General features: G+C 38.9%; 1 protein-coding gene and 1 long non-coding RNA gene across 3 annotated transcripts in view; one reads left to right on the top strand and one right to left on the bottom strand.

Annotated features, from left to right (window-relative positions):
- Nucleotides 1–7666, top strand: part of NFE2L3 (NFE2 like bZIP transcription factor 3) — a 30712-nt gene extending 23046 nt beyond the window's left edge. The window contains exons 2-4 of one of the 2 annotated variants that reach the window (XM_002751472.5): nucleotides 621–800; nucleotides 5235–5318; nucleotides 6028–7666. In XM_002751472.5, the coding sequence (XP_002751518.1) occupies nucleotides 621–800; nucleotides 5235–5318; nucleotides 6028–7254 (1491 nt within the window). In that variant the 3' untranslated portion in view covers nucleotides 7255–7666. The remainder of the gene's footprint in view (nucleotides 1–620; nucleotides 801–5234; nucleotides 5319–6027) is intronic. The other variant, XM_009002262.4, reaches the window with a different exon arrangement.
- A 3559-nt stretch (nucleotides 7667–11225) lies between these two features.
- LOC144578347 (uncharacterized) lies at nucleotides 11226–12924 on the bottom strand. Its single transcript, XR_013523914.1, has 3 exons — nucleotides 12696–12924; nucleotides 12275–12410; nucleotides 11226–11747 (listed from the first exon to the last, which is right to left on the bottom strand). It is a non-coding gene; the product is annotated as an uncharacterized LOC144578347 (long non-coding RNA).
- Between the last annotated feature and the right edge of the window lie 118 nt (nucleotides 12925–13042).

Genomic DNA, 13042 nt, shown 5'->3' with positions numbered 1-13042 from the left:
GAAGAATTCTCTAGCCTTTTAATTATTTAGGTCTTATTTGTAAAATAAATTAAAAGATAGAAGGATTTATCTGGGTAAATAAGTATAGATCTGTGGAGATGTTTTATATTTATCACTTTCCTGATTATAAAAGGAATGTGTTTGTTGTAAAATATTCAGTTATAGATATATATATAGTGAAGTAATAAACTCTCACTCTGTTCCCAACCTTCCAGAGATAACTACAATAAACAGTTTATCATAATACTTTTCATATTTATCAGTGTTTGCTTCCAACTTAGCTGTTTGATTGATTTTAAACAGAAAACTAAGTAAAAACTACCAACTGGCAACATTAATTTCCAAATCTAACTCATGAGTATTGTAAATTCAGGGGCCTTATAAGTGCATATTAAACTGCACAGATTAGAACAGCCTGTCTCAGGACAGGATATAAAACTGACCTTTGTTTCTGAATTAAATGTTTCTTTGATACTGAAATAATGAAATGCCAGTCTTAGCTTTTGACTTGTGGGTTTTCATAGTCACTGAACAAAATAAGCACAATGCAGTTTTAAAGACGTTTGCTCATTTGATGAAATACAGATTTCTACTAAGCACATTATTTGGTACTTTCATAGGAGAACGAGGTACTAAGAGAAAAGCATGAAGGTGTGGATCATAGTTCCCAGCCTGAGGAAAATGAAGAAAGGGCATCAGCTCAGAAAGAGAACTCATTTCAGCAGAATAATGAAAATGAAAACAAAATAGCAGAGAAACCCAATTGGGAGGCAGAAAAGAGCACTGAATCTAGAAATGAGGTAACCTGTCAGAATATTCAAGCCTTGCCATTTTGGTTTTAATGCAGATTTTGTGGCATTGACATTTTGTGTCAAGAATGAACATGTAAGTATGCCATACTATTATCAAATTTCATATATGAAAATACCTATGTCTTTAAGTTATGGAAATAATTTGATTTATAAACAAATTAGCCCATATAATTGTTTTCTGTGGTTGAACTCAAGATTATGTGTGTATGGCCAGGCGCGGTGGCTCACGCCTGTAATCCCAGCACTTTGGGAGGCTGAGGCGAGCAGATCACCTGAGGTCGGAAGGTCAAGACCAGCCTGATCAACATGGAGAAATCCTGTCTATATTAAAAATACACAAAATTAGCCGGGTGTGGTGCCGCATGCCTATAATCCCAGCTACTTGGAAGGCTGAGGCAGGTGAATCACTTGAACCTACGAGGCAGAGGTTGTGGTGAGCCGAGATCGCACCATTGCACTCCAGCCTGGGTAACAAGAGCGAAACTCCGTCTCAAAAAAAAAAAAGATGTTATGTGTATATGCACATACCCCCCTCCAGGACCTTGCTAGCAGGTTTTGCTAATTATGTTTGCCAAGGCAAGAGATGAAGAAATAGTGAACCTAGGAGTCCTAAACCAGCCACAAGAACAGGCAGCCAGGCTGGCTAGTCCAGGAGAGCAAGCCAAGGGCCAACCCTACAGCCAGTCATCCGTGATATCAGCTAAGGCTTGGGCTGAAATCTGTTCAGTCTCCTGGCAGCCTGGCTGAACAATTGGGATCCATGGTCCAGTGGGACTACCTCATTGGCTCCTCATTGTCTAACCTTACTTTTTTTTGAAACAGAGTTTTGCTCTTTTGTCCAGACTTGAGTGCAATGGTGTGATCTTGGCTCACCACAACCTCCGCCTCCCGGGTTCAAGGGATTCTCCTGCCTCAGCCTCCTGATTTAGCTGAGATTACAGGCATGTGCCACCACGCCCAGCCAATTTTATAAATTTTTAGTAGAGATGGGGTTTCTCCATGTTGGTCATGCTGGTCTTGAACTCCCGACCTCAGGTGTTCTGCCCACCTTGGCCTCCCAAAGTGCTGGGATTACAGACATGAGCCACCACACCTGGCTAACCTTACTCTTCAGCTGTGAGAAGAGGTGTAGAAAGATGAACTCCAGGAGCCAGGCTCAAGGGATTGGTTCTTCCTGCAATCTATGCTTCCCCTTCCTTTCATTTGGGCTGTACTCTGGTTTCTTTTCAGCCCTGCTGAGGTCCTGCCCACAAGCATGGCAAACAGATGCTCCAGAAATATTTAATAACCACATAGCATTTCCAGGCACATCCCTGCAGGTCTTGCCCTGATGGTTCTCAGCCATCACCTGCTTTAGTGTGTCCCCTTCCCAGAAGGTGGAGTTTAGGGCTGTGTTATGAATACCTTGGAGGATGGAGAGTAGCATACCCTGACCTTTTCAGACAGCTGTCACCATAGTATCCCCAATCATGTAATATTACAAACATTACTTATTTGGCATGAAATCAGAAAATAGATTTGTTCTCTTTGCCTATCTACCACTCCCTTGCCCCTCCAGTTTCCACCTAGAACCCCTTGGTGAAATCTAGGGCAGGTCCCATAAATTCTAGATACTCATAAAAGTCCCTCTGGCTATCCCGGTGCAGCAATTGATAAGAATAACCCAATGTGGCCGTGTGCAGCTGCTCATGCCTGTACTCACACCACTTTGGAAGGGCAAAGCAGGCAGATCACTTGAGGCCAGGAGTTGGAGACAAGCCGGAGCAACATGGTAAAAACCAGCTCCACAAAAATTAGCCGGGCATGGTGATTTGTTCCTATAGTCCTAGTTAACTGGGAGGATCATCTAAGCCTGGGAGGTCAAGGCTGCAGTGAGCTGTGATCACACCCCAGTGCACTCCAACCTGGGCAACAGAGTGAGACCCTGTCTCAAAAAAAAAAAAAAAAAAAGGTATGACCCAGTGTAGTTCTCAAGAACACTGAACCAAAAATTAGCTAGGCATAGTGGTATGTGCCTGTGGTCCCAGCTACTTGCAGGTTGAGGTGGGAGGATCACTTGAGCCAGGAAGTTGAGGCTGCAGTGATCATGCAGCCTCAACTTGCACTGCACTTCAGACTGGATGACAGAGCAAGACCCTGTCTCAAAAAAGAAAAATCCAAAACAAAAGGCACTGAGCTCAAATTCAGCTTCTTCCTTATGTGGCCTCCTCCTGTCCTGACTTTTCTGGAGTTGACGGTATGTAAGAAATTGTTTCTCTCGACCATGTGATACATTTAAATATTATACAACTCTTTGTCACATGGGCACTTTCTCATTGTATAGGTTCTTTGGGGACTCCTGGCCTCACAGCTGGGAATCTTTCCCTTGACAGGGGCAAATGTATCTCCACTGCAGCTGGTCCTTTAGGACTCTACCTGAATGTTCAGTGGTATACATACATCTCACCTCTCCAGGTGGCTCTCGTCTCACACCTGAAAACATGCCCTTAGACTCTTTTTCAGTTCCCTAAGTACAGCTCTTGCATGGTTTCACCTTTTTAAAACGACATAGCCATGAGTCAGCATATGCAAAAGTCAGGTTTCCTAGTCCTCTGAAAAAGAATCTAAAATCAGTGTTTAAATTGTTCATGAAGGAACAGTCTATAAAGCAAGAACAGGCAGACTATCATTAAAAATGGAAAAGTAGATCAAGAAAAGAACACAAATGAAATTCTAGATATGAAAAACTAGTCATTTTCATTGAAAATTCTGTGGAAGTGGTATGAACAGCTAAAGAAAAGGGCAGCTAAAGTAAAGGGTAAGTTAGAAGAAGGACCTAAGAAAATGAATCTAGAATGTACCAGAGAAGGTGCAAAATATGAAAGAAAAATTGAGACAATGATAGAGAAAAATTTAAGTTACTTCTAATAGGAGTCCCAGAAGCAACTACAAAATATGAAAGAGAAGCAATAATTAAAGAGTTTATGGCAAAATATTTCCAGAAAAGTCCTCAAAGGACTACACAGAGCTCCTAACAAGGTAAATGAAAACAAATTAAGTCCCAGACATATCACATTGAAACGTAACATGAAGAACTAAGAAAAAAAATCTTTTAAATTACCTGATAGAAAAGGTTCATTACAAATAGCACTGAGAGCAAACTTACCAGTAGTAATAAATGCCTTACACAGTACTGACAGAAAACATTAAACCTGATACTTTTACCATCATTTTAGCATGAAGGCAAAATAATTATTCCATGTAGGCCAGGCACGGTGGCTCATGCCTGTAATCCCAACACTTTGAGGCCAAGGCGGGTGGATACCTGTGGTCAGTTCTGAGACAAGCCTGGCTAACATGGCAAAACCCCATCTCTATTAAAGTATAAAAATTAGTTGGGCATAGTGGTACAAGCCTATAGAGCCAGCTATTCAGGAGGCTAATACACAAGAATCACTTGAACCCGGGAGGCAGAGACTGCAGTGAGCCAAGATTCCACCACTGCACTCCAGCCTGGGAAACAGGGTGAGACTGTCTCAAAATAGTAATTCCATGTAACAAAAATTGAGTCTCTAAGAACTTTGAAGAGTTATTTCAACTAGAAAGAAGCTACACCATGAAGGCCAGGAGTGAGATGAAGCATTGAGTAATGGTTTAAAAAAGGAGTAAATTTAAGTAGAGGCTGTAAAAGTTACTTTGAGATAAAACCTCATTCTGTTAGGCTGGAGCTGTCACTACTTACTGTACCCTCAACCTCCTGAACTCTGGCAATCCTCCTGCCTCAACTTCCCGGAGTAGCTGGGTCCACAAATGCACACTGCCACACCCAGCTAATTTTTATTTGTAGAGATGGTCTTATGTTGCCCAGGCTGGCCTCCAACTCCTGGGCTCAAAGCACATCTGCCTCCTTTGGCCTTCCAAAGTGCTGAGATTACATGAGCCCCCAACCTGGCAAAATTATGTAATTGTGTAAACAATTGGGAAGTTTGGCTATGGAGGGGCAAAATAAATCGAAACTAAAAATACTAGCCAAAAATTATATGGAAGATGTTTAGGGCAGGAAGAGATAGAGATACTGATTAGCTTTGGAGTTTAAGTATTGAGTACTGTAAGAGAAACAGGCTGGCTGCGGTGCCTCACATCTGTAATCCAGTGCTTTGGGAGGCTGAAGTGGGTGGATCACTTGAGATCAGAAGTTTGAGACCAACCTGGCCAATATGGTGAAACCCTGCCTCTACTAAATACAAAAATTAGATGTGGTGCATGCCTGTAATGCCAGCTACTCAGGAGGTTATAGTGAGCAGACTGTACCACTGCACTCCATTCTGGGTGACAGACCCACCCATCTCAAAAAAAATGTAAAACTTCCAATCAAGGAATAAAGACCTGGTGACCCTAAAGACACAATCAGTTGTTTTTTATGCACCTTTTGTTTCTCTACAGAGACATCTGAATGAGGTAGATATTTCTTTCTCTCTGGAAGACTTACTCCAGTTGCTTTCATCACAGCCTGAAAATTCACTGGAGGTAACTGGAACCTTGGCTTTCATCCTCATAGGAACTTAATACAACTCCTTTACTTAAATGGCATAAAGGAATGCTTATTTTTACAGAAGCACTTCAACTTAGAACCGAATAACCAAACACGTATAGCATTCCTCTTCCTGAATAATCCCAAAGGTATAATCAGATATAGACCAGTCGTGGAACAGTATGGAGGTTTTTCAAGAGTCAAACTATGTCATCCCACTGTCAGGCATTTATCTAAAGGAAAGGAAATCCGTGTAAAGGGACACCTGCACACCCATGTTTATTGCAGCAATATTGACAATAGCCTTACAGTGTTTAGTCTTTTAAACTTCTCCCTTTCACAGACTACTACACTGTAGATTATCTCTGACCCTCCACAATGTGATTACCGACGGCTAGGATTCAAGTTGCATCTTACTTTAAGGTAAATTACAAGACTGTAATATTAAATTTCTTTAATAACAAAATTCAGTCAGCTTTTATACTCATCAATCTTAATTTCTAGATTATGCAGAATTATTCAAGTCCAAGTATTCCAATTAGGACTCACATAATTGTATTGCCTGTATTTTAACCAGGGAGTTGCTGTCAACAGCATATTCCTGTTAAATACAGAGGAACTGACACAATTGAGGAAAGTTGTGTTAGGTTATAGAACTGCTTCAGAAATAGAGCTATTTGTTTCAGGTGTTTTTCTGTTTTTCAGGGCATCTCATTGGGAGATATTCCTCTTCCAGGCTGTATCAGTGATGGCATGAATTCTTCAGCACATCATCCTGTAACCTTCAGCCAGGCTATAAGCCAGGATGTGAATCTTCATGAGGCCATCTTGCTTTGTCCCAACAATACATTTGTAAGAGATCCAGTAGAAAAGACTTCACAGCCACAAGAACCATTTCTGCAGTTCAATTCTCATACCACTAATCCTGAGCAGACCCTTCCTGGAACTAATTTGACAGGATTTCTCCCACCTGTTGACAATCATATGCGGAATCTAACAAGCCAAGACCTTGACTTAAATATATTTGATGAGATAGACTTAATGTCATTACTGGCCACAGAAAACGACCTGGATCAAATCGATATTTCTCAGCTTTTTGATGAGCCAGATTCTGAATCTGGCCTTTCTTTGAATTCATACCACAACAGTACCTCTGTCACCAAATTTAATTCCTCTCCCTCTGTGTGTGAAGGTGCTACAGGTTATAGTAGCGACTATGACTTAGGTGCTGTAGGAGGCTACTACCAAGAACCCAGTAAGCTTTGTCACGTGGATCATGATTCTGGTTTCCATGGGGATCTTACATTTCAACATGTATTTCATAACCACACTTACCACTTAAAGCCAAGTGCACCAGGATCTACTTCTGAACCTTTTTCATGGCCTGGGAAGTCACAAAAAATAAGGAGTAGGTACCTTGAAGACACAGATAGAAACCTGAGCCGTGATGAACGGCATGCTAAAGCTTTGCACATCCCTTTTTCTGTAGACGAAATTGTCCGCATGCCTGTTGATTCTTTCAATAGCATGTTAAGTAGGTACTATTTGACAGACCTACAAGTCTCACTCCTCCGCGACATCAGACGAAGAGGGAAAAATAAAGTTGCTGCTCAGAACTGTCGTAAACGCAAATTAGACATAATTTTGAATCTAGAATATGATGTATGTAACTTGCAAGCAAAGAAGGAAACGCTGAAGAGGGAGCGAGCACAATGTAACAAAGCTATTAACATAATGAAACAGAAACTGCATGACCTTTATCGTGATGTTTTTAGTAGATTGAGAGATGACCAAGGTAGGCCAGTCAATCCAAACCTCTATGCTCTTCAGTGTAGCCATGATGGAAGTATCTTGCTAATACCCAAAGAACTGGTGGCCTCTGGCCACAAAAAGGAAACCCAAAAGGGAAAGAGAAAAGAGAGAAGAAACTGAAGATGGACTCATGTCAATCATGTTCAGAAACTGATTATTCGAATCAGAAACCCCTGAAACTTAGTATTATATAGTACTGCTACTTGAATTAACTCAGGCTCTGTTTTGAAGCTTATATGGACAATGTTTAGGACTTCAAGATCACACTCGTGAGAAATCTGGGGGAGCCACAACTTTTCACAATATTGTCCTAACTGCATTGTATACAAGATTCATCCTTTTTAGTAAGTCACTTCAAAATGAGCTAACACTGGGAATGAAATTATTTTAAGAGGTATTTGTTTTTTAAATGCAGAATAGCCTTACTACTTTGTTAGCACTATAGTGAGCTTTTCAAACACTGTATTTTAATCTTTATATTTAACTTATAAATCTTGCTTTGTGGAAATAAATGTTGTATTTGTATTGAAAATTAACTCTTCCCTTTTATACAGAAATCTAAAGCAGCAAATTTACCTTTCCTTCCAAAACTACCAACATTAATGAATATAGGTGACAAATAGGGCATTGTAGTGATTTTCCAAACCTAAACATTAGACTCAAGCCAAACTGAAGTCACATAGTTTGCCCAAGTAAGGCAAATCCACCCCTCAAATCCTTAACACACAGAATACTTAGAATGCATTGAATACCTATAGTTGCTGGTAGTTTAAGCCACAGGCCTTCCTCCTGTAACCAGAGAGAATGGGCTACCTGCATAAACAGGACTCCTTAAGTGTATATTAAATCATAAAATCTGACAGTAAAGCTAGCCTGAAGGGATGGCCTTACATCTTAGAATACAAAACACAGAAGAGTCCAAAGACAGTGAAACCATCTAAAAAACTGTTTAAAATGGCTAAAAGCTATGGGGGGGGGGGGACACAGGTGAATTTGAAAATAAACCAGGGTGGGGTAAATTCTGGAAATAACTGCATTTGAAATGAAAACCTCACTTAAGTTCATTGGAACAGTAAACAGGAGACTGTGAATTTTCTGAAAACAACGACCTCAAGTTTGTAACATCAAAATTATAATGTGTACTATTAGTCTAATAATGCTTATTGTCCAAATTTTAGAATGAAGGTTCTTAGGTATTTCTGCCACAGGAATTACAATGTAGACTATCGCCTAAGTATCCTGGGCTAGAGGAGTACAGTTTATGTGTACAGTCAGATTTTCATGAAATTTTGTTCCAAAGCCGCCATTTTGCCACAAATGCTTCTAGATACAAGTATTGCCCCTTCAATGACTCATGGTGTTCAATGATCATTTTTAGCATGCTGACAGGTTGCTTTTTGCAAGGAGTACTTCAGATATCTTAAGCTTGATGTTTACAATTTAAGGACACACATAAAACATTTCATTCCATAGCAGGAAATTTTACATTACCAATTTACCTGTTTCAAAACTAAGTGCAGTCACATGAGCCCCTGCTTATCAGACACCATTCTTTTCAAGGCTCTATAAAGGAAAATACAGTGCAGAAAATGTTTTCAGTCACTGGTTACTGAGGCTGAAATGCAGTGGTCCCAATCACAGATCCAGCCTTGAACTCCTGGACTCAATCTCCCTGCCTTAAGCCTCCTTAGCTGCTCAGACTTTGAACCATGCAAAGCCTAAAGTTTAAACCATTAAAAAAACAAATATAGCACACATGAATTCAAGTAACTGCAACCGACATAAAGATGGTAGTGTCTGTATTAAACTTTTTGTCACTATATGTAATGCAGCATACTATTTACCCAGCTTCCTACCTGTATTAAGGGTAACCTACACACATATGTATGAGATATGCTTAGGTTACGTGCAAATACACATTTCATACAAGGGGGCTAGAGCATCCATATTTTGGTATGGTGGTGGTTCCCGAAACTGATGCCCCCTCTCTCCCAGAACAAGGGACTTTAACCGGTGCAGTAGGAACTCAACGTCACAAGATCTAAATGACTATGGGATACATCCCCACCTTCATCTTAACATGCAGGATTCAAAGCATAAAAACTGGATGTGCTTGCTTTTCTATCATTGACAGTCCAGTTTTAAAAGTGAAATTCCACATTAGGTTTCTAGCACAAACCAACTAGATGACAAAGCCAATGCCCAAAAGATGACAACTGCTGGCTAGGATTCTCCACATTACCTACCTAGTTGAGTAGTCTTGATTTTATGAATAAGATAAAGACGACCCAAGTGGGACACTTTTCCAATTAAAATTCTCACTTGAGCATCTTCAACGGATTATCAGATTTTAGGCCAATTGTATAGAAACTCCAAGCAAACAAGGCCATCTAGATTTCTTGAGGTTCCCTGGTCTCAAAGCAGGCTTAGGTTCAGCAGAGCTTCAGAACACAAAACAGCAGCATACAGGTTTGTGATAACAATCTTAACTTCCCTAAATGCACTGAAGTAGCTAGATCATTATTTCCCCATCTCAACCTTTGAACCATTAAATTTGTTCTCTGGTAAATCCACACCCCTCACTGGTTATCCCTCAAACCCTCTCCAACACCCCAAAACAAGCCAATGTTAGTTTCATTACTAAAATAATGAAAATGTCAAAATTGTGTGGTCAACCACCTCAGTACATTAGTTCCAAATCTTAAAGACAGCAAATTTAAGCAACATGCACACTCCAGGTGTCCTGAAATAGATGCTTTCTACCTTTTGCACTTTCTACCCACAGTGATGAACTAAGACTTGTTGCCTTACATGTTAGCTCCCAATACCCAACAAGTATTAGGTCAACCTGATTTAAACAAATTTTGCACTGTATCTACCAAATTAGACTACACAGAAAACCTTATACATACCGTAGTTTCATTTCACAGTAGTACATAAAAACTTAAGGGCACCTCCTTGAGTGTGGTAGCCAGCATCTAAGATAGTTCCCAATGATCCCTACCTGTTTGGTAATTATACCAGTGAATAGAACCCTCCCACCACATTTTGTAACCATAAAGCATGGAAGATGGCATTACTGTTAGTGCTCATTTTACAGCTTTTCTTGCTTGAGTCACTCACCAAGGGAAGATGACAGCATTAATTTTTCAGCCCTGTTAGGTACGCCACTCTGGATATAAAAATTCTCCAATCCTAGTTTTTGGTGATTGCAACCTTGAGCTTTACGCTGATTCAGTTAACTTGCTCACAACTGCTGACCCAGATAGTTTGTTTCTCTAAACTGTTAAGTATTAAGTTGTAACACTGCAGTAATATAAAGCCTAAGGCAAAAGGCAGCCTTTCTTCATTTAGGGCACTGTCTCAAGACTGCACAAGAACTATCTTAAACTTCAAGAAACCGCTCCACACACAATACATACAAAAAATAAGCCTATGTTGAACATCCAACATTACCCTATGTTTCGGTAAACCCTCCTTAAATCAATTAATTTCAGCCTATTGTGCATTACCTAATTCTCCCCTATTTGTGTGACATTCCCTTGACCTTGCTGGATCAGAGTTGCTATTTTGAGGTTGTGCATATTAACTTGATATATTTTCAACATTCTTTGTACACCACACATTTTTAAACCTTCAAAATTAACTTTCTTGGAATTGATATATTTGTACAAGTCTGTAATTGATCGATTCCACTACTATTTCAAATACAAAGCTGCTTTATACTTGTTAGCTGCTGTTAGTTTGACTTACCTGTTAAGATACCTCAAATTATCAAAACCAAAAAATTATCATGGAATCAATAACTTGGCCCTTGTTATTTGTTTTGGTTTTCTTAATTCAGGTAAATGTCCAAATAAACACCGTTATTTAAAAAGCCTTAAAAAAAAGATACTCATTTACTCAGTGTAAAATACAATAAAACTAATTGACATTTGACCATCTAGTACATATTTTAAGCCTCAGTGCTTTGCAAAGGCAGTTAATCTGGAACACTCAGGTTAATTTAAAATCCATGATTTTCAAATGCCAAGTACTGTTAAACATACAAGGTAAAGCCAGGAACTTTAGGAGTACTCAAACGCTGAATATACAGTGCATAATGAACAGCATTTTATTGGGGACAGCCGATAATGTCCACAATGCTCTTCTCATTTATCTGTAAATATTAGAAGAAAATATGCATAGCTTTGTGAAACTGCTTTAAAAAATTTAGGGGATGGTGATCTTTTAGACAACCAAATGTTTATAGAACAAGATTCACACATTTTATGTGTAAACATTACACCAAATATTTGGATACAAAATATTTATTTTATAAACTTTAAAATAGAATTTTAATCTGTCTACTCACAAAACCTAATTTAAAAACATGATACATTTATCTCTCTAGCCAAGTTGATGTTACTATTTTACAAACAACACTCATTTTGTAACTGTTTTATATCAAGAACCTGAACTAAATGTTTATCAGAAAACATTTCCCTTTTAAAGAGTGCTTTTTAAATGAAGGCACCAACAATAACTACTTTCAGATGGTACAGAATTTCTTATTTCTTGAAGACTCTGTGGTTGACCACTTCTTCATTAGTTACCTGCAGCAAGACACCTTCCTGCCAAAGGAAAAAAAAATTATCTGAAGAAGTTTATCATGTTTGTCCAAAAGAACCTAACAACTTCAGTGGTGGTCTTAGGATCAAAGAAGACTCACTGGTGCATATAGCAGAGCCCTGAGTATCACATTCCTGTAAAGGCAATAAAGCCAGGCAATCAAATTGATATCTAAGGAATGAATCTTAACAGCCAACCTACAACTTCCTCTTCAGGGTAAGACACTGAACTAGAATTACCATATTTAACCCACCTATTTAGTACTGGATACATACAGGCTTCATAACGTAGACAGACACTTCACTCAAGTATGAACTATTATCTGAAAATAGATTCAACCATTTTGACGCTACCTTCTTTCAGTCTCATCCTGATAAGCATGTACAGCTAGAACCATAAATAGAACAAATGTCTTTAATAAAAACCCCTAAGTTCACTCAAAATGTTTGATACAAGAAATGTGAATACACAAGGGTGTAACGATGGGAAATCTCATATTTATTCAACTTGCAGCCTAACTTTTACCTACCATTTTACTACCAACACCACTGAAGGAACCAAGAAAAGCTTTATTAATGATCACTTGGCTTGCCTCAGCTGTTGAAATGAAGCACTTTACAGTCTTTGTGGCAGCAGAATATACTTGTCCATGGCTCATATCAATGCTAAAATTCCAGCAGGGAAAAAAATGATATGTTAAGCACCTGAATCTTCACATGGAGGGGGAGGGGAGGGAAAGGAGGAAAAAAAGGGAACAACCAAAATAATTTAAGTAAATGACAGATTGGAAAACAGGGTTTATAAAAATTCTCTTGAGTTTATAAATTGTTAAACTCAATTTATAGCTATGTTAAACTACGTAAGAACCACTATACTGAAAGACCATTGAAGAATATTAGTTTATCTTTTAGGGAGGAAAATTAAGAAAGGAAAAGTAAATAAGATCTTACCTAAAGAAGTTTAACTGAAGCTTAGAACTATTTTGCTCTACACCCTCAGCTTTCGTTGGCATCCTTATAAACTACTGTAGTTAAAGTTTTGTAGAAACAGCACAGTTTTTTAAGACTGGCTGAACTTAGTAGCCGTCAAGAGTTCTCTTGTACTAGACCTGTGTCCCTGAAGAGTACCTCGCTGGGGTTATTTCCTTTCCTTGCATTGAAGAAGCAGCATCTAAAAGATCTAAAAAGGTGTTTCTCCTTGCAGAGATATCCCTTAAGTTATCTACATAATTTAATCCTGATGAATTGCAGACAACACACTTACATCTGACCAGCATTTATCTTACACAAATATAACA

The sequence above is a fragment of the Callithrix jacchus genome, chromosome 11, assembly GCF_049354715.1.
Source record: "Callithrix jacchus isolate 240 chromosome 11, calJac240_pri, whole genome shotgun sequence".
NCBI lineage: Eukaryota > Metazoa > Chordata > Mammalia > Primates > Cebidae > Callithrix > Callithrix jacchus.
This window is presented reverse-complemented; position numbering and strand designations above follow the sequence as displayed.